The following is a 23,836-nucleotide window of genomic DNA, read 5'->3' as shown; positions in this document are numbered from 1 at the left end:
GGACACAGATCGCGTCACATTCTAGAGGCCAGCTCGTCAGATTCCCGGAATTCGCCTTTGCCCGGTCTCTTCTACGATAGCTGGGTCGAACGAGTTGACGGTGGGATCAACGGCGAGCTCGGCAGAAGAAGCTCGGCATTCCAAGAAGTGGACCCAACCAGGCCTGCAGATGCTGCAGCCGAAGCGACGTTCAGCACATCCAAGCTTGGCGCTAACAGCCCTGGTGCACAAGAATCGAATGCTTCTTCCACCTACACCCACAGGAACAAACCGTTGCTACAGGCCTTGCAGGTGACCGATTGGCCGCGTCCCCAACAACGCTCCGAGGCCCTTGCTTTCGATGCCAGACCGACACTGTGTGCTTTTCCAAGCTTCTTGTCGGGAGTTTCGCGCTTGGTCAATGACGAAATGGCCGGCAGGCCGGTGAATAGCACTGAAGTAGGAAGAAACACTGCGCATGGTGATGCGTCACACGTACATGCAGGTGCATCCGTTGCATCAGCCCAGTCTGATCTGATGCCTGTATTTCTGACACGGTCGCAGGCAACTTGGATTCCACAGGTTTCCGAGCAGTCTAGCGCAAGCGGTCGAGTAAGTCAGGACACCACAACATTAGCGCCGTCGAACGATATCATAATGGATTGGGCCGATCTTGCACAGCGTCTCCGCTCTCCTGGCTCGATGCGACTCCTGTGCCTCGCTGCCTCTAGCTGGCCGATCGCCGATCTCGGCAACTCTACGCAGGAGGCAGAGCCTGGTGAGGTGAAGAGCAGCAGGTTTCGGCCTGCGAGTCTGGATGTCCGATGTCGAGCCGCAGAAAGAGTCCTGACTCGAACTCGGTCTTTCAGCGTTGTAGAGTCCAACATTCCTGCGATACAAGCCGAGCCGGGACAACCAGACTCAAGTCATGGACTGAGCGCAGCTGTTGACGATCAGCAGCGTAGAGGCGTTGCTCGAAAGAAGGCAGAGTTGCTCGCTCCAATCCGCATTCTGCCTCTGAGCAAGGAAGAAAGCCACGGAAACGCGTTAGTGACCAGCACACTGTCAAGTGGGTCTGTGGTAAACAGCAGGATGAAGCGGTCGCTCAGCAACATATTTGACCTGCCTTCACCCATAGATGCACGTCTGCATCAACAGCAATGAAGAGTATCATTGTACGCCAACGAACCGTCCGAAGAAGAGTGTGAAGAGTGGTCAATGGTGCATCGGATTCCTTCGAAAGTGCGCAACTTGAAGTGCTAGCGTGAAAATGGCTCGGAAGTCGGGCCAGGAAATTTGTTTGATGTCGTGCCGCAACACCATCTATGCCTGTTTCTCTCGCATGCTCGAACCTCCACCACTTGTTCTCCTCGCTCTCTCACCATCTTGACTTCAAAGATTCGACACCCAAGATGCCGGTAAGCCCTAGCACCCATGCTTCAACTCATAGCTCTACATCTCGCGTTGAGACTGACCATCTTGAAGCATGCTCTCCACTCCGCCCCTCTTCGCTTGCTCAGAAACTTGCCTTGCAGCTAAAAGCGCAATTCAACAATGTCACCAACCTGCTCCCTTCTGATCCAGACCACACACTGATGCTCAAGCTTAAATGCACTTCATGTCACGAAGAGCACTCCAAGCTCGTTGGTGTCACACCGTCAGACGAACACGAGATGACCAAGGGCGCTAGAGGCAGCGCAAACCTCGTCATGAGTTGTAGTGTAAGTTCACGCCCTTTGTTCTCACTGCAAAGTTTGTTCGTGGTTTTGCTGAAGCGATGATGATGGTTGAACATGGATAGTTTTGCAAGAAGGAAAGCTCTGCTAGTAAGTACATAGCCGTGGCAGAGTATGGCGAAGGTGACGAGAGGATAGCTGACAGTTTGACTTCGGTGCGTCCGCGGTGTTGCGCGCAGAGTTCGAAGAGCCAACGACGAAAGAACCGCTCTGGAGACCGATCAATGCTGATGAGCAGGGTGCGACATGGCAGACGCTATGTGTGCTCGACTTTCGCGGTCTCGAGCCCGTTGGATTTGACCCATCTGTAAGAACCCCACCCACATACCCTCCGTTTCCTCACGTTCGCGCATGACGTGAACTAGCACGCCCCTTCCAACGACGCTACAGTGCAGCATACTGACTCAGAGATCTTCTTCTGGTTGGGCGCAAACTCTAGGGCTCATGGACATGCAAAGGCTTGGAATCAGGCACGACTTTCGACAGCGTAGAGTTCGACGATGGCGTAGAGTGGATGGACTACGACGAAAAGGTGAGCTCCACACATCAAAATTAGAGAGCTCAGATCACAAAAAGCTGACCTGTGCCACTCTCACCTCCAACTTCACGCAGGCTGGCGACGAAGTCAGCATCATGGAACTCGAACATCGATGGCAGCGTGTGTAGTTTGCGACCGCAATGGCATCCTCTCCCTGCGGTGAACCGCAACAACGTCAATCTCAAGCTGATCGTCCCACCCGCAAAGGTACGCTCTTGAAATGTGCGATGCGTGTGGAGCAATGATGCCGGCCAACACCACATCGGCACCTCGGCTTGAGAGGCCTTCATATAGCAATGACGCCACTGTCGGTGGGCGAAATGCTGTATGAGGCAGGGTGGTGGGACAATCGTCGAGCCAGGGCGTAACAAAGTCCGGCTGATGAAGTGGTGGTGGCTTTGGCTTTGAAGAGAAAAGTGGGTACAAAGGACGCACAGAGAGAGAGGACAGTGCGATTGCTGTGGCGTGCGTGTGGATTGGATGTGCTGTCACTTTCGAGAGGAACGAAGCAGTGTGGACCGCGAAAGCGGTAAGTCCTTCGATGTGTTTGAACACTGGACCAAATCGCCAAGCTTCGTGCAGGAGCACGTACCCAAACAGAAAGAACTCTCTCTCCATGTCCCACACACACACGGCGGCCGCTATCAACACGGTACATACCGACAACCGATCCGCATTCACCCAAACCCCCTCCAAGCGACCCACACAACCGACTTCATTCGGTGTCTTCCTCTCTTGTCGTTGAAATAGAGAATGGGCAAAATCCACGCTGGTCAGGTCCCACGACCATTGTGCACCAGAGGGAGACCGACACTCGATGTTGCTGATACGGTACTCCTACGCCAAGTAGCTGTAGATGAAGTGGTTGTCACGTTTGCCCTCACCGGTTTAGATCTCAGACGGCCTTTTGCCTTGAACAGCTTGTCTTACCCTGTTATTCTCACCCCTCACACCATCCCATTCCTCTGCTTTCCTTTGTCCTCAACTCAACACAGTCGTTTCTCTTCGTCAAACCAAACAAAGTTGGAATAGCGGGCTTAGGATGAAGTACTCCACTTCAACCAGTGCTCTTCTCGCCCGCCTCCTCGCCCTACCTCTTCTCCTCACGCTTCTCATTCAAGCCACGGCGAAAAACCACCACGTTCTTACCAGCGCCGATTCCAAAACCTCGCACCTACTGCACTGCTTGGGCCACTCTGCGACCGCACGCGCCGACCGCGCAAAAGTGGAAGCGCTCATCGCAGCCAATCCGAATCCAGCCGACGACAGAGTGTGGTCGCAGCTCGCTCCGCGCGAGTGGGGGTTCAAGGGACATGATGCACCAGGGGTCGAGTCATGGGTGCCTGTCGACAGCGCGGCGCCGATGGCCAAGGACCGCGTGATGCGCCAGCACAGCAAGCTGGTGCGGTGTGCAAAGCGGTTGCAGTTGGATGTCATGCGAGATGCTGAAGCTGCCAGCGGCGATGCTGCGCAGCCCCTGGAACAGCGTCGACAAGAGCGGAGGGTGCTTCCAGACATGTTTGGGGGCCAGGGGTTCAAGCAGGTGAGGCAGGATACAAATGGTTTCCCGCTTCGGAGGCCTCAGGTTGTGGCGAAGAATGATGCGCAGAGCGTTCCGCGTGGTCCTGCTGCTGATCCTGTTGATCCAGCTGCCGGCGCCGTTAGCGACATTGGTGGCGGTGCTGCTCCTGGCGCAGCTCCTGATACTGTCAACGTCGCCGTTGACGATCAGAAACTCCGTCCGGACGGCACACTGTCGCCTCCTTCACCTGGACAAAAGCTCGCCCCTGGCCTGGGTCCTGATCAACCATCGGTCGCACCTGCCCTCATCAACGATCCATTCGGAAAATATATGCCCAAGACTTTGCCTGCTGCCGCTGCCGCTGCTGCCGCTGCTGGACCTGTGACCGACCTTCCACAGCAAGCTCCCGTCGTCCCTGGTCAGACACTTTCAGCCGGCACCACTGGCCAGAACGTCAACATGGTCGCAGTCTCTGCTACGACCGCAGACGTGACCAACAACGGTACGCAGAACGATCCTACCGGTCAAAAAGTCGCCGTGCCCGGACAGCTTAAGCTCGTCCTCAAACAGTCTGGGACTGATGCAGCCGCGTCGACGTGCAAGAGCCCTTTGATCCGCAAAGAGTACTCCTCGCTCACACGCGACGAGAAAAAAGCTTTCGTCGAAGCGATCAAGTGTGTGCGCTCCAAACCGTCACGTTTCAAGACCAACGATGCCCTGTGGAATGCAGCGGACGACTGGACGTTACTGCACATCCGTATGGTGAGATACGTCCACTTCACTGCGTATTTCACCGTCTTCCACCGCGGATTCACGGTGCTCGTCGAACGGGACCTCAACGAGTGCGGGTTCAACCAAGGCCTGCCGTGGGTCGACTGGACCAAGACCTCGGACGACCCGAGCACCAACGCGGTATTTGACTCTGATCCGGACTTCGGTCTGGGCACGGACGGGAAGGGCGACAACTCGAGCTGTCCTTGGAACGCCGGTCTCGCGGTGACTGACGGGGCGCTCGCAGACCACTGGTTCAACGCGCCCTTCCGACACCGGCTCTGTCGCCAGTTCAACAACCTCGACGTGCACACGCCTAGCGCGCACTTTGGTAGCAATTGCAGCACCTTCATCCACACGCAGTTCGTCAAAGGCTTGGGGGCGACGCACGACGATGGGAGGTTCTTCGATTTTTCTTCGGCGATTGAAATCGCGACCCACCTTTCGATGCACACGTGTGTTGGAGGAAACCTCGCCTGGCTCAGCAGCAGTCCGAATGATGTAGTCTTCCATGCGCACCATGGGTGTGTGGATAACATCTTCGATGGGTGGCAGAAGAAGAGCGACAAGAACAAGCATGCATTTCACGGGCCGAAACAGCAGCAGAAGAAGGGCATGCACCCGCCCTGGACAGCGAAGCGCACCGATGTAATCAACTTTGAGCCTCTGGCGGAGAACGTGATGGTGCAGGACCTGTTGGATCCCGAGAGTGGCAAGTGGGGTGGCAGGATGTGTTATAGGTATGATTACAACGTTGCCATGTGAAGGGTAGTTCGATCCAGCTTTGTTCTTTCCTTTGGCTCTCAGCCCTTTCGCGCATCTTGAATCGTCGGCTCTTCTAATTCAAATGCTCTGTCTTTACAGCTCTGTCTGTCTGCGCACACCAAAACCTGTTCAGCTGTCGACATCTCGAGAGATTCTGGGGACAGTCGGTGGCGCCTTCAACATATTCAATACTCTAACTTTATTTTAGCGCAACAATATGTGAGATCGGCCAAGAGCATGGGGTGCGAGATGCATAAAAAGGGCGAGGAGCAAGTTAACTGACAACCGATCGTGACGACGGCGGCGGGAGAACAAAAATGGCATTGCGTCGAGGCAGGCCGGTCCAGCTCACAACAGCATTTTCGGAAACGTGCGCACTGGACTCACCCGCGCGCGGCACCCCTGAGTCGCATTGGACCTGCGAGGCTGCCCGAAAACGTGGCAGATGCATCGAGATCGAAGATGATGTACGTCCAAAGAACGGGGCAGCGTGCAGCGGCGATGATGGCAGCGTGCACCAACAACGCCCGCTAACAACACCCGCACACCCTGTTGTGCCTTGCTCATACGCATAGCACACCATGAGATATTGGCCATTCAGAAACTGAATCCTTCATACCAGTGCGAGGAGACCGAACACAGACCGAAAGCATGATACTGCCTTGCACTCGAGAAGGGGTGAAGGAGCTGTGTTTGAACCGCATCATATACGTTAGCGACAGCAGCGCCGTGATTTTTGACTTGGCGACCAAAAGAAGACACCGAGATCGAGTGGACCAGTATATCGAATGCACGCTTTTAGCCGACGGAGCGCGTCAGTCATGTCGCCGTCTTGGCGGGAAAACAAGCCTGACGAGACACACGCGCGCACACCACGTTGGGGATCTCACCTACGTCGTTCCATGCACAAGCTGCTCATGGTCGAGATTCATCGCATCGCGTCGATTGCTACGCGTGTGTAAGTGAGTTGAAGTCAAGGCGTAGGGCGGTGGAGCGCGTGTCATCAGCAGAGGTTCGCTGTGTTGTGTTCCAATGGCCACGTTTGACAGCTCGGAGACCGACACTATGCGAGGCCCATCGAGAATGCTTTAGCAGTGGTGCTTTGAGGGTTGTCACAAAGCACAACTCGCTTGTCTGTTTCATTCCGTCGAGAATTTGTTCCAGCGGAATAAGAGAAAGAGAGAGAGAGAGAGAGAAGAGAGTAACCCAGCCCGACGAACCCCTCTCGGCTGGACTCGGGTTGTTTGATATACGGTGTCTGGGGCAGCTTACGGGCGGAGAAAATAAACCGCAAAACAATGAGCATCTCCTGCCTTTCACAAGCGACGACGAACACCGTTCTCCGTCAAGTCTGCCCGAACAAAACCTCCGCTGGACTTTGACGTGCCACGTCCTGAGCTCATTCCTTTCCAGCGGTTATTAGCAATCAAGCTTCCCGCGCCTTTCGAGGCTGGCGTGCCGAAGAGAGGAGAGCGTGGCACTGAGCGTGATGGATAGGCTCGATTGTTTGCGCGAGATAATTTCATTTTTACTTTCATTAGACTGAACGCCTTATCTTTTCGCAAGCTCGTCATAGCAAATCCACGCTTCCCGGTCCTCACGCAACATCAGATAGCGATGCATCCGTATATATCACTTCTCGGTGTCGATGAGAGCTAGTCGTAGAACCCGATGCCATTCTTATGCAAGGGTTTGACGTCGAAGGAGATGTTGTAGATTACGGAGCGTCTGCTGTTTGGCACCGAATCCGACGGGAACGTTGCCTTTCCAGCGTCGTCGGGATTGCCGGCACTTGTTTTTCCACTTTGCGTTTTTCACACGGTCCGGTCGTCGTCGTTTCTGCCGGTCTGTCAAGATTAAATTTTTACGAGTACGATTTTGCTAGTTCTTGCCTGAGCGTGACAACTAGGAACAAAGCCGTGGAGTGTGAAACGTAAGGAAGAAAGGAAAACAATTGGCCGTTCTGGTCAATTACCCTCGCAAGATTTTTATTATTTTATTTTTATTTTTAGTACAGTTCGAATGAACCCTTTCCGTTCGCGCCCCTGCAGCAGCTGTCTGTCCTGAAGAGAAAAGGAAGAAAAGAGGGCCTCGGTGGTGGTGCAGGGACCAGTCCATCCGCAGCGGCTCGACATGCACTTCCGACCTCGCGCTCCCACGTCTGCACCCCAGCTGCAGCTCTGCGTTTCAACACATTTTCGCTCTCGGATCGGCTTGTAGAAAGAGGGAGTGCCAAGCGAAATTTCAATCAATCGAACGAACGACCGCCACCAGTCGGTGACGCCGTCGTCTTCCTCTTTTGCCAAATGTGATGCCGGTCTTCCGCCCCCAACACCAGGGAAGAGGGCCAAGGGTCGTTTAGATACCAAAACATGTGAGTTTTGGTGACGATATGAAAAGATGGCTCGACATAATGCACGTGAAGGCGGTTCGAGCTGAGCTGTCTGTGCATACTTGTATCACGTCAAAAAAGGAATCGCTCAAAGAGCAACACTGGAACCCTTGGAGTCTTCTGGCTAGGCTAACTTTTAAATTTCCTTTCTTCTGCTCGTGAAAATTCAAAGGCAGCTACAGTAGCCCAAGCCACAATCCAAACCAACCCGCTCGCTCGACGCAGATTTGGTGTGGCGACGCCGTCGAGCGCATTCCTCCTACGTGATCCTGTTCCCCCCGAATTCTCGGACCCATGCTAGATGCTCTTTCACTCTTAGCTTGTGCTTTCACTTCGAGTCGAATCACCGGTTCCCGACCACCTCCAGGCGCTTAATCTTCACCGAATCTTGTTTAGGTCGCCAGCTTCCCATTAGCCACCGCTGCCGTTTCACATACTCGCCAACAGGGTCCATCGCTCGTCAGGCTATACGCTTGCCGGATCCCACACCACCCAAGATCACCGTGATAGTTCGACGCGAAAGAACCGCCTCAACCACCTCTTTTGTGTGGTGCGCTTCCCACGTCATCAGCTGGTCTTGATGCGATTTGCTTTGCAGCAGCGCAAAGGCCTATCTTGCTCCGCCTAGCTTTGATCTCTTCCCTCTCACGGAAGGCCAAGTCGAACCCCCTTTCAGGTCTGCCAGCTGTTTGCAGTCCTGCTCACTCCTCGCTCGGCTTCACTTCGCTCTCCTTCCGACCCTCTGCCTCTTTCACTCCTGCATTTCATTTACCATTGGAGACCCTTTGCCAGAGCCAACTCTACCCTTTGCTGATCATCGCCAGCAACTACCTGGTCACGCGTCGCATTCCTGCACTCAACCCAGCTGATCGTAGCACGGGCAGCTCCGACCTGTCCCATGCATTGACTCTCAGCCCTTCCGCCCATCTAAGCTCACACTGCATACACCCTGCAAACGCTCGAACAAGCATCATTGCTTCGGGACACTCCGGCACCCTTTCGTGTGCAATCACTGTTTCTGTCTCAGCACTGTGACTCGATTGCTCTACACTCTCAACCACCACTCCTAATGTGTTCGGCCTGCTCCGATCATTGCCAACCTTAACTCTTCGGCGGCGTTCCAACCTTGCGGCTGTCTTATCTTGCGCTCGACACTACCAGGTGCATCAGCATCAACGTGGGTGGAAGCAACTATACCCATCAACCTCACGGCTTCTCCGACCGAAATCTGTGGCGTGTAGAGGCGCACCACATCGAGCACCTGCGCTCGAGAGGCAAGCACCAAATAACGGTAATCCACCATGGCTGCCTCAACCACCATCCGACCACATTCATCCAGCTGCTCCAGGTCCTCGACTCCCTGGCTGTCTCCAGAGGCACCTGCCGCAACTTGGCGTCACTCGTATGTCGACCCTACGGACCTTAGTCGACGTACCAGCACCGCTTCCACCCACCAGCAAGCGGCTGTCTCCACCAACACGGCTACCGAACAATCCTCGTTGTCGTCGTCGTCGTCGATGTCGTCATCCTCTCGCGATTCTCACTCGCAAGAATGGTGGGAGCACGTCTTGCCACCAGGTCAACTGGCAGAGCGACTGCGCAAAGCACAACGCTCCACCAGCGCCTCTCGTCGACGCAACAATCCTGCTCTCGCCAACGCCACTCCCTCGGAGCGCAGCGCATGGAAGAGACTCTCTGGTATCCCTACCGAGACGCACCAGCACGACCGGTCCGAGCCCTCCACTGCCGCATCTAGCCCCAGGTCATCCTTTAACGGCGGCGTTTCGCCAGCAGCAGCCACGTTACCTCGCTCAGCTCTGAGGTCTAGCCACCGCTCTCACGATGCCGCCAGTATCAGCTTTGGCAACCCAAGCCAGTCAGAGTCCAGCGCCGAAGTGTCGAGCGACGAGATTGGTAGCGCCCCGAGTCGTCAACATATGCCACACCATCAGGCTCGCTTTGCATTTCCGACTGGTGAACGCGACTCGGCACCAACATCGAGACGATCGGGTGTCAAGACCACCGGCAACAGCCCCGAGTTGGCCTCCTCGTCGACATGGGCTGCGGACTCATTCGATCCTAGCCGATCCATTTCTCGAAGCTCGGGAGGGCGAAGGAAGCGCGTGATGAGTGAAGACGGCATCGCTTCTTCCTTTTTCGCCTCCACTCAGTCGTCGTTGTCGTCGTCGTCCTCTTCTTCGTACCGCCTGCCAGGGTCGCATTCTGCAGTATACCTCAGCCAGCTCGCTTCGAACAGCAGCGATACCAGTACAACATGGACAAGCACCGTTGCCGACCGCGTCAGGTCCAAGTATGCGCACCATTCTCTCCCTGATAATACCCCGGAACTCAGTTCAGACGATGGCGGCGCAAATGTGACGACCTTTAGCACCACCACTACAGCTCAGCGAGTTCGCAAGACCAGCACCACAAAGACGACTGTGAGGGCCTCTTCTTCGGCTTCGTCGTCCAAGACTGCGTCGCCTCCGACCGATCTTCGATCGCACTTTGACCGACCGGACCAGCCAACCTCCACCATTGCATCTGACAATCTTGATAAATACCTCCCCCATGTCGACCGACGCGATCGGCATGTCAGCTTTGATCAAGCTACCGAGATTCCGAGGCGGGCCAGCGTCCAAGATTGGAGCGAGCCAATTACGTCGAGCCAGTCAGCTTTTTCTTTTGGCAGCCTTCCCAGCCGTGACTTTAACAGTCCCTTTGACTCGTTGCCGCCTCGATCCAACAGCACCAGACGGCCACGACAGGGCGTGCGCACCAGTGGACGTCGCACCACCAGCTTTTCTCTCCCCGGCAGCCGTCGTGGATCCATTCGCGGAGACTCGCCTTTCCATCACAGTGGAGCGACCGCAGACGCAGCGGCTGCAGCGCAACACCCCGCCACGCACCATCGACGTGTGGGCTCGATCCCCGATGTGGTGTTGCTGGAAAGCTTGAATGTGGCACAGAAGCAGCTCGCTTCGGCGGGCAACCTTGCGCTCACGCTGACACGCCAATTGTCTGCACCGCTGCGACCCGTCTTCCATATGACGCTGTTCCTGAGCATTTCGAGCATCACTGTGCTGTCGCTCGCGTGCTTTTTGTGTGCCAGCTACATGCTGACGGCTTGGGACGATGTCAGTAAACGAACGCAAAAAGTGGGAGAGGTGGCTGGGAGGACCAAGTACAGATTTGAGAGGACATTGGACTGGGGGTTGCGCATGTTGGGACCGACGGAGGCGTCGACGTCGCGCAGCGATGTGGAGGACGGCAAGTCGTCTTCGGCGGGCAAGGCAAAAGTTTCGGGAGAAGATGCGGGTGCGACGGCGGCTTCGTCTGGAGCGGCGTCCAGCAAGACTGGAGCGAGGGAGAAGCGACGTGGGCCTGTGCTTGCGGCGGGACATGCTTTGTTCTGGCCTGCGCGCGTGGCGTTCTCGGGAGCTAGCGTGGTGGCAAGCACCTTCACACCTCCGGCGGTTTCCGGCATGTTCTCCTCGTCCGGTAAGGAGAGGCCAGCGCAAGCTAAAGGGAAAACGAGGAGCGGCGGGGGGTCAACGTTACCTCCTCGACCACCGCTGTCGACGCTGCTCCCATCGATCCTATTCACACTTCTGCTTGCGATCGGTGCCGGGCTGACGAGCTTCTTGGCATCCCGTCGGGCGGCTACTGAGGCTGCATCAGCCGCAGCTACTGGTGGACGCATGCCTGACACTTCAAGTGCACGACCATACTCTGTGCCTTTGTCCGGCTCGCCTTCTCCCCATTTGGCCCACGGCGATATGCCGTGGGGGCATTTCAGTGCGCCTTCCACCAGCGCATCCTCGCCGAGTGCTTCGCCGTTCGTCGGGTCGAGAAGGACGAACGCTGGGTGGGACAAGGACGCGGTCGGGGGTCAGAGGAGGGCGTTTGGCACTGCGGGTTTGGACGCAGGCGCATTTGGAAGGTGATCTTCTTACGATAAGTTAGCAGTGACGAACGAGGTTTTCTTTTGGCAGTCTGTACGTTTTTTACGCTTTTGAACGCGCTTACGCATATACACGATTTAGCAGCGAGGTCTTAAGGGTTGTGCTGAGCTGTGTGCGTCTCTCCTTCCTCCCCACCCACATCGCAACTCATCTCGCGGTCTCACGAGAATCAAGGCCGTCGCACACGGAGCCAAGAACCTCTCACAAACCGTCCCAAGAAATTGGAAAGACCATGCTTGTTCTGCGAGCGCCTCAGCGTGAACCCGTGGTGTGCATACTGGAATCTACTTTTACATTCACGTCGCCCGCTGTCGACCGCGCCACTCATCGCCTCCTCTGACGCAGCGGCTTGATCTGCCTGCCGCCCGGCGCGGGCGAGTTCGGGTTGCTGCTCGGCGCAGCGCCCATGCTGAACAGTCCCGGCTGCGCCGGCTGCACCCCCGGCATCTGCGGAAGGCCTGGCATCCCAGGCATGCCGTTAGCCGACGCTGGCGTTCCAAACGCAAACCCTCCCTGCGCACCCGCTGCTCCACCAAACCCACCCGCGTTGGCCCCCGCTGACGGCGCGCCGAACCCGCCCGCCGTGGGCGTCGACGGCTGCGACACCCCACCGAACGTAAACCCGGTCGAACCAGCCCCCGGCGCCGACGGCTGACTGCTCGCAGGCGCCCCAAACTGGAACGGCGTCGGCGTCGCCGCGCCACCACCACCACCACCAGCACCACCAGCCGGCGTAGTAGTAGCCCCAAACTGGAACGGCGATCCCCCCGGTGTGGGCGGTGCTGCACCCGTGGGCGCGAGGAACGGCGATGCGGGTGCAGAGCCCACGCCGGGGGTAGTGCTGCCCATAGCACCGGCGCCGAAAGTGAAGCCAGTCCCGGGAGCAGCCGCCGACGATAACGATGGAGGAGCAGGCGATCCGAACCGGAATCCGGCCGTCGCACCCGTGTTCCCGCTGTTGCTGTTGCTGTTAGCGCTGGACGCGGAACCGAACGTGAACGTTGACGGCGATGCAGACGCGCTCGCACCTGCACCCGCCGCAGGAGTGCTCGCACTAGGAGTGCCAAACGTGAACGACATCCCACCAGCCGGTTTCGCCGCCGCAGGAGTCGACGACGGTGTAGCAGAACCAAACGTGAAACTCGGTGTAGAGCTGCCCCCCGCAGGTGAAGTCTTTTGCGGCGAATCATCCATCATTTCTCCTCCTGAAGGAGCTGCGACAGGCTTGGCACCGAAACCACCAAACCCGCCAGTGCTAGAAGTCGCTCCGAACCCGTTTCCAGTACCACTGGACGTCGTCCCCGCAGCAGCACCACCAAAGGAGAACCCACTGCTCGCCGGCTTGCTGCTGGTTGCACCACTGCCGGCGGTAGCTGAGCCGTTGTTGCCGGCAGCCGGTGCACCAAACACAAACGCACCAGCGGTGGGAGTGGTGGTGCCCGAGGCAGGCGCAGACGCCGTTGGCGAAGGAGCCGCTGCACCAGCCGCATCGGAAGAGGCAGCCTTCGGCGCACCAAACGAGAATGTTGGGGCACTGGACGTAGCAGGCTTGGCTTCCGGTGCAGGACTGCTTCCAGCACTGTTGTTACCGCTCGAGGCGGCGCCGCCAAAGCTGAAGCCGCCCGTCGCTGCAGGCTTTGACGCATCGGCTGCGGCTGGGTTGGGTGCGCTAAAGTTAAATCCACCCGATGAAGTTGTCGCAGTCGGTTCAGATGAGCCGAATCCGGTGCTGCCCGCACTGCTGTCGGAAGACGATGGCTTGCCAAACAGGAACCCACCGCTCGAAGCTGGGGCAGCAGGCTTGGGTGCATCCTCGCCTTTGCTGCCGAAGAAGTTGGGTACCCCGCCGGACTTAGCCGTTGTTGCATCGTCCTTCTTTTCCGCCGCCGGGTTACCAAAGCTGAACCCAGAGGAAGCTGGCGCTGCAGGTGCAGGGGCGGCCGGAGCGCCAAACGAAAAGCTCGGCATGCTCTTCTTAGCAGCCGGCTCATCATCGTCGTTGGCACCCCGCTTAGAGCCCGAGACAGCACTAGAAGTGGCGGGCGCGCCGAAGCTGAACCCGCTCGTGCTAGAAGAGGTGGCCGATGGGCCAAAAAGCGAAGGCTTGCTGCCTGGAGCCGCAGGTTCCTGCTTCTTCTCTGCAGAGTCTGCTGTTTTTGCGCCAAACGATCCGAAAGGACTGGCAGCACTCGCAGGCGTAGGCGTGCTCGAAGACTCGGCTGCAGCTGGTTTAGAGGCACCGAAATTGAATGGCGCAGGCTTGCTTGCGGCAGCATCCCCGGCAGCTGCCGGAGCACCAAATGAAAAGTCTCCGGTGGCAGCTGCAGGGGGCGCAGCAGGAGCCTCTGTTGATTTGCTCTCGAATTTCTTCATGGTGCTACCGAAAAAGTTGGGCACGGGACCGTCCTTCTTGCCCTCATTGAGCGACGTGTTTGAGGCAGGCTCAACGGGTTTGCTGAAAAAGTCGGACGATGCAGGAGCGGCGGATTTCTTTGCGACGCTGTCATCCTCCTTTGACGTGGTGCTAGGAGCCGTGCTAGCGCCAAAGCTGAACTTGGGCATGCTGTGTGGCGCATCCTTGGAATGGGCAGAAAAGGAGAACGACGGAGCTGCTGCAGTCGTTCTGGACGCTTCCTTCTCGTCGGTCTGTGCGGCTGGGGTGGACGAGTCAAAGCCTCCCAAACGGCCGAGCAAAGAGCCGCTTGCGCTCGGAGGAGCTGGGATAGCAGCCTTGGCGGAGGATTCCGCGGCAGCGTCCGGTCTGCTCGTGGTGGTAGCGGTGGAAGCCGATGCAGTGGGCGAGCTGCCAAAGGAAAATCCAGAGGGGAACATGTTGGTGGGAAGCTTGATCTTTGCAAGCTCACTAGCGTCTGGTAGATCCTCTTCCTCCTCGTCTTCATCCCAGGCACTGAACTTGCCTGAGCTCTGGTGTGTACGAGACGTCTTGGCAGCTCCTTGACGAAGCGAGCTCCTTTCTCTGGGAGCAGAAGTGTCCGAAGTGGACGCCTTTACAGCAAAATTGTCCTTCTTGAGAGCGCTCGAAGGCGTCTTGCTGGCAGCCGAGAGAGGGATACGATGAGAAGCCGGCTTGGGCACTTCAGAGGCAGATTTGACAGGTGTAGCCTCGGGCTGCGTGGAAGCTCGGAGTGGCGTGGCTTTCAAGGCGGACTTGAGCTGGGCGGTGCGGGCGGGCTTGTCGATCTGCTTGACGGGTGTCTGTGTGACTTCTTTGGTGGTGGTGGGAGCTTGATGTTGCAAGCGCCTAGATCGTCGAACAGGCTCGGGTTGGGGTGGCTCTGGCTCTTCTTCCTCCTCCTCTTCTTCTTCATCCTGTTGTTGCTCGGCATCCTGCTCGCTTCCGGACTCATCCGAATGCTCCATCGCCGCGGCCTCGGCAGCTGGCTTGTCGGTGCGTTGAATCCTCTTCAACTTGGCCCTCATGCCAGACTGCTCATCCGTGGACTGCGCAGTCTTGGCCTTACGCAAATATCGGGTGTAAGGAGCAACGCCAATAACTGGCTTGCCTTCTTGCGGTTTGGTGCTTCTAGTGGCAGGGAGGTCCGAGATGGGAGCAGGAACGTGGATCTGCGAAGGCGGTCCACGAGCGAGACCGACTCCTTTTGAGGCGGCCGTGGGCTTACGCAAAGTCTCAAGAACGTTGAGAAGGCGCTCGGCTTCGTTCTTAGGCGAAGGAAGCTTTGGTTCGCGTGCCTTAAGCTCTTCGTGACTGATGAAGCCAAGTTCGGGATGCCAGACCATGCGACGTTTGGATGGTGTACCGAGACGTTCAGAGTCGCCATCGATGCTCATCTCGATGTCGCGTTTGCCGAGACGACTAGGTGTAAGCGATTCGGTCTCGTCCATGACACTGCCACCGGCAACTGAGGAAGAAGTGACCATGGGCTCATCGACGGGGCGGCCGAGATTGCGTCTTACGCTAGGGTTGATGCCGGGAAGAGTACGTGATGCAAGATACTCGCGCATCATTTCATCGCCCACAGATGGCGCAGAAGGAGCAGCAAGGTTAATGCCGTTCCAGTTGCGTCGCTGCGGCGTCCCCTCACGCTGCTGTCGCGCAGGAGAGTAGCCAGCTGAGGGAGCTGGCGAAGCACCTCGAAGACTGACACTACCGGCGCGCGATGAACGACCAGGGGTGCCAGCGTCGGTGAAGAGACCTGATGTGAAGGGGGCACGCGCACGTCGAGAGACAGAATTGCGAGATGAGAGTTGGAAAGGCGAGCTGGAAGGTGGGAGACCGAACGCACTGTCGGTGTATCGAACCTCGTTGCCATATCCAAATGCGCTGAACGAGTGGGAGTGGGACAAAGAGGTCGACCCAGATTCGGACATAGCATCGTCTGGTCGAAGCGAAGAGCCGCGGTAGCCAAGCACTTGAGAGCGCGGGCTGCGTAGTGTGTGCTGACTCCTGAAATGGTGAGGCTGAGCTCGAGAAGGCGAAGCTCGGCTGGCATCGCTCAAAACTTCGACCGAGTCGATGGGGTCAACAGATCGAGTGCTGACGTCGAGGGTACGCTTGGAAGAGCGGCTGCTCCATGGTGTCGTAACCTTGTTGTCCTTGGACGGCGAGGTAGGCAGGACGGAAGGACCAGCAAGGGGACTGTTCTGGTTGAAAGAAGACTGATTGCGGATGGCACGGGGGGGTGCAGGGCCAGGAGCCAGACGCGACATGGACACGGACGACGACAGCGTGGATGGAGGGTGATGCAGCTGATTCTCCTCGTCATCGTGAAGGTTGGAGCGAGATCGGAGTCCGGCAGCGAGACGTTCACCAACTGCTCTAGCAGCACGAGTGGGCGCATCCCTTTCGTAGCTCGACTCGTTAGCAGTAGCGCCAAGGGAGGTTCGCGCGGTAGCTCGCTTTCGGGCGATGGATGACAGCGAGTTGGTGCTGGAGGATATAGGAATGCCAAGCTCAGGTTCGACAGAAGCCGCGGCGCTGGTGAGCCACGAAAGCGGTTTTGAGACCATCTTGCGCACGCTTCCGAGCAGCGCGATCGGCGACGCAGCTACACGCAGCGGTGAGAAAGCGGATCGCGTGGGTTGAATGGATGGCGGAGCAAGCGACTTGGCAGATGGTGTGGACGATTGGCGTACAGGAGAGTCGTCGTCCGTTTGGAGAGAGGCACTAGATCCTGAAGGCGTGAGTCCAGATGATGGTCTGGAGTACGGTTTAAGTGACGAAGTGCGATTCTGACGAGCAAGCACTCGAGCGCGAGCTGGGCCTGCTAAGGGCTTGGCAGGCGAGTCGGGATGCTGCGATGGAAAGTCCATGTCGAGTGATCTTACGAAGATGCGTTGCTCAACAATGGCGCTGGGGGATGGTTGCACGCGCACCCAAATGAAGTCGGCTGTTGTTCGTGAATCAGCTGCGGGCTTGACTCGGCGGGCGACGGATGATCAAACGGAAGAACGATCGGCTTATACCCTACTTGCAGGCCGGTTGACGACCTAGGTGGCGACACGGACAGAGAAAGAGAGAGAGGTGGAAGAGAGAGCGGCGACAAGCCGAATGGCGACGACAGGAAGAATGCGTGTGTGACGAAACAAAAGCAAAAATGAGAAGATCCACACACAATAAAATGACAAATATTTCATCGTTCAGATTTTGGTTCAGTTGCCGATTCTGTCTCCTGCTCGCGACTGATTCGCTCAAATTCTGTGAGAAGGACCGTGTGTTTGTTTTCCATTGCTTTCTCACCACGCGAGTCCAGGCGGGAGCTGAGGTAACGACAGCTTTGGACCTCGATTGAGCTACACTGCGACGCGCGCAAGCACCAGAAGGAAATCACACACATCCGCGACTCCTGTTTGGCTGGTGTTGTTGTTCCCCGATTGTAGGCCCCCGATAGAAGCAACCCGATTTCACCTGCCTCAACAGACGAGCTTTAGCCCTCTGCTTGCCGAGAACCCTCCACCTTCAAGATGCTCGGCATGCTCTCCGCCTTTCCTAAGCGTTCCGACCATCCAATCTCTTTAGTCTGTTGCATGATCGTGCAGCGTTTCCTTCATTACTTGTCTCTGCTAACTCTTCCGTGATCTACGAGAGCAACCTCAAGAATGGTCTACAACACGCTTGGGCTTTTCGCCGGTATCTCCGGCGCAGTGGGCGTTGGTCTTGGTGCCATCGGTGCCCACGCCATGAAGGGCAAGCTCACCACATATCGTGAGTGTGGTAGCGAACGGTTCTCCGGTATATGTACACTCTCCTCGTCTGTGAGGCTGACCATCTCTTCTCTCATTCTCTGGTGCCCATTTGCTATTCAACAGAGATGGGCGCCTGGACCACAGCTACCCAGTACCAGCTCATGCACAGCTTGGCGCTCCTCTACACGCTCAGCCTTCCCAAGACAGGCCCTGTGGTTGCAGCCAGCTACGCCTTTGCTACGGGCATTACCTTCTTCAGCGGCTCCATCTACGGTCTCTGCCTGACCAAGCCTGAGAACCCGATCCGCAAAGTGCTCGGTCCCATCACGCCCCTCGGTGGACTCTCGATGATTGCCGGCTGGCTGTTCCTTGCTTACGCTAAGCGCCCGCGCTCGCTCCGTTGATGCAGGCCGGCTCCTTCTAGTAAGACTGGACATACTTCGCTATGTAGTAATCTGGGCACCTCTCTTTGATCGGAAACTGCCATGATGGCCGCTCGTCCGACCCTGTGCGCAAAGCGACAAGGCGGTGGCTGTGTTGAGCATAAAAACCCGCCACTTCGGGTTGTTAGATCATCAGAATCGCAAATTGGTAAAATTCGTGTTAATAAAAGTCTCGTGCGTAAACCATTTTCGTGGATCCGAACAGGTCCGCCCGCCTTGGGCATTTGGCCAGAGATTGAGCGGAGACGATCGCTTCCGAGAAGGATGCGAGGCCGCGAAGAAACAGAGTCAGAACGCTCGTCGGCGCAACCGTCGCAAATTCGAGCTTTTGTCTGTTGATCTCGTCGACTGCTATCCTTCTTGCTTTCCTGCATTGTTCATACACCACCTTCGAGCGTCATTCACCTATTCATAGCAAAATGTCGGCCGCTTCCTGGAGAGCTCACTTCACGTACGTGTCCCACATCGTCAGCCCCGGGAGATTGCTGGAACTTGGAATCTGGCACCCTGTCGATGCAAAAGCTACAGGAAGCTTCGCCGGAGCGACAACGACATTGAAAACAGCATCATACTGACTCCTTGACCTATGTTTTGTGCCTTTGCTTCTACTCATCCTCGCTACTCCACCGCACACCACGGCCATACATCTCGCCATACAATGCCTGCACGACCTCTCACATGCTCTGTAAACGACCTCTTCCATGTTTCGCATACTCGGACCGTCGGATTCAAACAGCTTCAACAAGTACACCGCCATCTGCGCGCGTGCCACCCGCCAGGCGCTCAAGGAGGAGGAGCGCGCCGCTGCCGAACGACGAGGCTACATGGCCCTCCGATACCAGGAGTGGAAGGACGGCCAGGCCAGCGACAACGTGAGTATCGATTCGCCTTGAATCGGCACAACGGGTACAAAGAAGGCGTCGATATCATCACAATGATCTTCTTCGCAACATTGCAACAAGTGAAAGGAGGAGACCAAGCCGGTCAAAGCACCAGGATGCGGCGACTGAAGCCATGGTGTAGTTGCGAGCTGATTGCAGACACCTTCAAGATTGTCTATGAGGTTTGGCAGCCCTTCGACGATCTATGGTCGCAAATAGATGGCTTGGTTTTGGAATTGGAAAAACGGTCGCCTACCACATGTGCTCACCGCAACCCTTGCAATTCCCGTATGGACCAACGCCGTGTGCGGACGATACTGACGCTCTTCCTTTTCCTCTCTTGCACCAATCGCCTCGAACAGCTCAACCTCGCCGAGGAGAAGAAGCAGTAAACAGCTCGCGCGGTCGCAGTGTTGCCCCTGTCATCGCTATTAAGTCAAGCAATTGATTCAGCCCTTGTTTCACTCGACAGGCTAGTCTCAAAAGCATTGGCGACCTGATCGGGGCGCCCACAAACTACCGTCGTCTCACTGAAATACATTTGTAGAACTTGCATTGCCTTTTTCGTGTGGACGGCTTAGACCCGTTCGGACGGGGACTGTTAGCCGTGAACTTGAAACATCCCCGTGAACGAAAGACCGATATGAAAAGGTGCTGACTGTAAGAGCATTTGACAGCGGTCTCTCTTCCATGCCAGTATGAGATCTGGTCTGCTGCGGAGATCACGCGGTCCATATCTGCTTGACTTCCTTTAAAACCATATTGAGAGCGACACTTCTGGCCGATGGAGAGGTGGACGGATCGACTGGTAAATGACGATGCCAGAAAGGGGGCTAACATCGGATCGGGCCATGTCGCGGACAGAAAGGTGACGCGATCGATCTCGAAGCTGGACTCAAGTCGCGAAGAGAAACTCACCCTGCACCTCCATTGGTATTGCGGCACGCAGGACAAACCGACGACCATGGGGTAGCCTTATTCGGGGCGAGAACGACAACAGCGGAAGTCGAGACGCTGCAAAGCGGAAGTGCCGTGTACGAAGACAGTCGAGCCGGTGGGCTTCTGCTTCCTTTTGAAATGGCGAATACAGGTTCAAGTGAAATCCAGCTTGAAATCCAAATACATGCATCGAGAGCACGTTCTCAAGGGTTTTGTCACAAAGCGGCGCTGTTTGCATCAAGCTCAGATAGCCACGGTCGCCAACGTGGACAAGATCGCGCGACCTATCCAATTCCGTCCAAAGCTATGCACAGGCTCCGCTCTCCACTCTCTCTCTCCATAGCTTTCTACTTGAGACAGTGTAGCTGCACGGTGCATTGGCCTGATCTTGGCGGGTCGAATCGATGCTCAGGCTGCGTGCGAAAGAGCAGCAAAGTGCGTTCTTGTCGGCAGAGCCGAAGCTCGAGTTGGGAGAGAAAGCAAGCAGAGGGAACGAGGTGTGTCGCATGAACGAAACAAAAGCTAAGAGATGCACGTTGGGCGCTGTTGGACATTGCCATTCACACGCGCTGCAGGTTCTCTGACCTCTCTTCAGTCCTTTTGTCTTCTCCGCCTGTTACAGCCTCTCGTGACAAGGTCCTCCTCTCTCTCTCTCTCTCTCTCTCTCTCTCTCTCTCTCTGCTCTAGTCGTAAGCCGTGGTCTGTGAAGAGCGAAGTTGCAGCGCGCCCTGTTTTCCCTCTGCCGCTCCGCTCGCTGAGACACGCGCTTCACTGCGCTCCTCTGGTGGTGATACTACTTTTTTGGGAATGCTCCCGACACTGGCTGTCCAGCACATGTTGATCTCCTCCTCCGTTCCTTCTGACCCTCATATTCATCACATACAAAGCCACCATCGCAGCACACCTATCCGATTCCTCCCATCGGCATAATTCCTTCTCTCAATGTGGCAGGACTGATCCTTACTCCAGTGCCCGCTCCTCCCACCATTCTCAGCGCTTGTCCTGCACAGTGCAGCTCAGCTTGGGTTTGGCTCAGCATCCAACAAATCTGATCCTTCATCGTGGCCCTCCCGTCTTGGGAAGTCGAGAAGCGCCATCAACTTGTGCCGACATGTTGTTCTCCACCTACCGACCATCTCCGGCTCCTACCGCAGATCCTCCCCATCACGATCGCGAGTATGCTGCTGCAAACTTTCACAGCCATCACCAGCATCCCTCCCACTCCAATTTGACCGCACCGAGCTCCTCTGCTGTGCCCTTTGGTGCGGCGGGTACCTGCCATGATCGATTCGAGCACAAGGGCCAGACCGTCGACGCCTCACACGTAGAGAGTCGCCTCTTTGCCAACGCTCTCGTTCGCGACTGCTCCGTCATTGGAGTTTCTCAATCAGCCGGCGTCGTCCTCACACTGACACCAGGCCAGCTACCCCTTGCCGGCACAGCTCCGATTGGCTTCGTGGCGCTCAGCTCTTCCGGCAGGGAGCGTTCGGCACAGGGTGGTGACAAGGAGTCTAAGCGTATGAAGGCCGAGCTCGTTAAGTGGATCGTTGACTTTGCTCCTCCGTTCAAACAAATGAAAGGCAAACTCATTTTTGTCGAGTCAATCCCCCGTGGTCCCACTGGGTCGGTGGTGAGGCACTTGCTCATCGACAAGGCCATTTCACCTCCTGCTCCAGCTCCCGATAAGGGCTTCTTCAGCACGGTTCTCTCCGAGCCTTCTACTCCAGCTGGGCCCAGTAGGTCAGCTAGCGTTGCAGGAGACGCCAGCCAGACAGCGAATCCTCCCAAAAAGGCTGTTCGAGACTCGAAGCGTAGGGCCACGCATAGCCAGATCGAGCGCCGCAGAAGGGAGAAGATCAACGATAGGCTCGTCACACTGCGCTCCATCGTGCCCGCCTGCGCAAAGGAACTTGAGGACCGTCGCCGACAGAGGCAGGAGCAAGAGGACGAGGCGGCTCGCATCGCTGCCGGTGGAGCACCAAAGACGTACATTGATGAGGCCACGGGCAAGCCAAAGCGAAAGAGAAACCGTAAGAAGCCCGATAGCAAGAAGGCAGCACGAGCAGACAAGGAGGAGGAACTCGGTCTGCACAAGCTCGAGGTGCTCACTCACGCCATCAACTACATCTTTGATCTCAAAGCTTACATTCACAAGCTCGAGACGGGCTCGGATCCCGAGCATATCCCAACCGCAGACAATCCGTTTGGTGTGCGCAACGAGGATGGGACGTACCGTCAAGATGCAAAAATCGCGGACGATCCAGGATGCGGTCTTCAGCCTCGCTCGCTTGCGTCGGATGGCGTTCAAGTGAATGCAAGGCGCACAGAAATCAAGCCAGTACCAGGCAAACACGAAAGCAGCGACGAGGAGGACTCCGAAGAGGAAGAGGAAGAGGACCAAATCGAGGATGACGTCGCAGAGGGGGATGACGAAGAAGAAGGAGAAGCGGAAGCTGCGGCTGACATCGAAGACGACAACGAGGAATACGACGACGAGCCACTCGAGCGCCGTTCCAAAAAGCACATGACTCATGCCGCCTTCCGCCCGCACGACTCTAGTGCTGTTGCTCAGTCGCATCCGTCTCTCACAAAGTCAGAGTCGTTCGTCGTGCCGGGCCGATATGTTCGCACCGACACCGCCTACTCTTCCTCCTCTAGCAGAGAGAGCGCAGAGGTGTCTCCCGTGTTTTCGTTGATCCAGCAAAGCCCGAGCACCATCTCACCTTCCACCACTGTCGCCTCTCCAATGATGAGTCTCTCCGCCGAATCGCCCATCTTGCTCCCCGACCCGGCTATTAGTGTGTCCAAGCGCGGCGGCTTCACGGCATCAAAGGTCTCGCAAAGTCCCGGCTTCTCGTCGCTGCCCGCTTCTGCTATGCCTTTGCCCTCGGATCAACCGGCTAGACGCGAATCGAGCAGTTTCCTGTTCAAACAACTCAGTTTGGCCTCGCCTAACTTTGTAGCCTTTAATCCTTCTGGTCTTTCAACGTCTTCGGCATCTGCAGCAGTGGCAGCAGCGGGCAACGCACGAGCAAGGTCGTCGACGCTTTCCTTTCCGAGCACCTACGGGGAGGAATCAGAGATGCGCGAGACAGGTGGTAGCACCAGCGCCAACTCACACAAGACGCCTGGCCTTTCGGACCGAGACACGGCTGCGGGTGTAGCTTCAACAGCTGATCCATCCGACGCGTCGGCAGCTGCACTCTTGCTCAATTTTTCTACCTCACCGGAAGTGCTTCGACCCATCGGTGGCAGGAGTAGCAGTAGCAGCCGAGCGGCAGCAGGACATCGCGCTGCCAGCAATGCGAGCTCGCCTCATACGCGGCCAACTATTGGGTTGCCGCACACCAAGAGCCGATCCACCTTCTCCTCCCCAAAGTATCGACCGGCACTGCACCAGGCCTCCGCTGCGTCGTCTTCCATCTACTCTTCCAAGCTCGGCTCGGCTGCCACGTCGACAACCAAGGTCGAGCCCGAACCCGTCGACGAGCCGGAACCGCTCGAGTTGGCTTCGCCGCCACACTTGGCTTTGGATAGCTCGTCGGGCGAGAATGAGGTGGAGCAGGACCAGCTTTCAGATAAGACAGTTGACGAGCTGCCTGTGCCAGTAAAGGTGGGGCCCCTGGGTGACGACATGGACACTGCTGCATAAGGAGTGTGCGCCGGTTGAGTAGCTCATGGTCTTGGATCGATACAATGCAACAGACCGTATTAAGGCAGAGAGAGCGCAAATGTGTAAC

The 23,836-nt window shown here is 56.8% G+C and overlaps 6 protein-coding genes across 6 annotated transcripts; 5 read left to right on the top strand and 1 right to left on the bottom strand.

The window, feature by feature from the left end:
- Window positions 1-1,574: 1,574 nt before the first annotated feature.
- On the top strand, window positions 1,575-2,381 carry EX895_002853 (uncharacterized protein; the record flags this gene model as incomplete). Its single annotated transcript, XM_029883451.1, has 5 exons — window positions 1,575-1,700; window positions 1,781-1,805; window positions 1,895-2,022; window positions 2,155-2,247; window positions 2,328-2,381. The coding sequence occupies 5 exons, from the start codon at window positions 1,575-1,577 to the stop codon at window positions 2,379-2,381; spliced, it is 426 nt and encodes a 141-aa protein (XP_029740128.1).
- A 914-nt stretch (window positions 2,382-3,295) lies between these two features.
- Window positions 3,296-5,311, top strand: EX895_002852 (uncharacterized protein; the record flags this gene model as incomplete). The annotated part of the gene is made up of 1 exon (XM_029883450.1): window positions 3,296-5,311. One exon carries the CDS (start codon window positions 3,296-3,298, stop codon window positions 5,309-5,311), a length of 2,016 nt encoding a protein of 671 aa, XP_029740127.1.
- Window positions 5,312-9,004: 3,693 nt separating this feature from the next.
- On the top strand, window positions 9,005-11,650 carry EX895_002851 (uncharacterized protein; the record flags this gene model as incomplete). Its single annotated transcript, XM_029883449.1, has 1 exon — window positions 9,005-11,650. The coding sequence occupies one exon, from the start codon at window positions 9,005-9,007 to the stop codon at window positions 11,648-11,650; it is 2,646 nt and encodes an 881-aa protein (XP_029740126.1).
- A 342-nt stretch (window positions 11,651-11,992) lies between these two features.
- EX895_002850 (uncharacterized protein) lies at window positions 11,993-16,960 on the bottom strand (the record flags this gene model as incomplete). The annotated part of the gene is made up of 1 exon (XM_029883448.1): window positions 11,993-16,960. The coding sequence occupies one exon, from the start codon at window positions 16,958-16,960 to the stop codon at window positions 11,993-11,995; it is 4,968 nt and encodes a 1,655-aa protein (XP_029740125.1).
- A 786-nt stretch (window positions 16,961-17,746) lies between these two features.
- Window positions 17,747-18,237, top strand: EX895_002849 (uncharacterized protein; the record flags this gene model as incomplete). Its single annotated transcript, XM_029883447.1, has 2 exons — window positions 17,747-17,852; window positions 17,957-18,237. The coding sequence occupies 2 exons, from the start codon at window positions 17,747-17,749 to the stop codon at window positions 18,235-18,237; spliced, it is 387 nt and encodes a 128-aa protein (XP_029740124.1).
- Window positions 18,238-21,207: 2,970 nt separating this feature from the next.
- On the top strand, window positions 21,208-23,748 carry EX895_002848 (uncharacterized protein; the record flags this gene model as incomplete). The annotated part of the gene is made up of 1 exon (XM_029883446.1): window positions 21,208-23,748. One exon carries the CDS (start codon window positions 21,208-21,210, stop codon window positions 23,746-23,748), a length of 2,541 nt encoding a protein of 846 aa, XP_029740123.1.
- Between the last annotated feature and the right edge of the window lie 88 nt (window positions 23,749-23,836).

The sequence above is a fragment of the Sporisorium graminicola genome, chromosome SGRAM_18, assembly GCF_005498985.1.
Source record: "Sporisorium graminicola strain CBS 10092 chromosome SGRAM_18, whole genome shotgun sequence".
In the NCBI taxonomy this organism is placed as follows: Eukaryota; Fungi; Basidiomycota; class Ustilaginomycetes; order Ustilaginales; family Ustilaginaceae; genus Sporisorium; species Sporisorium graminicola.
This window is presented reverse-complemented; position numbering and strand designations above follow the sequence as displayed.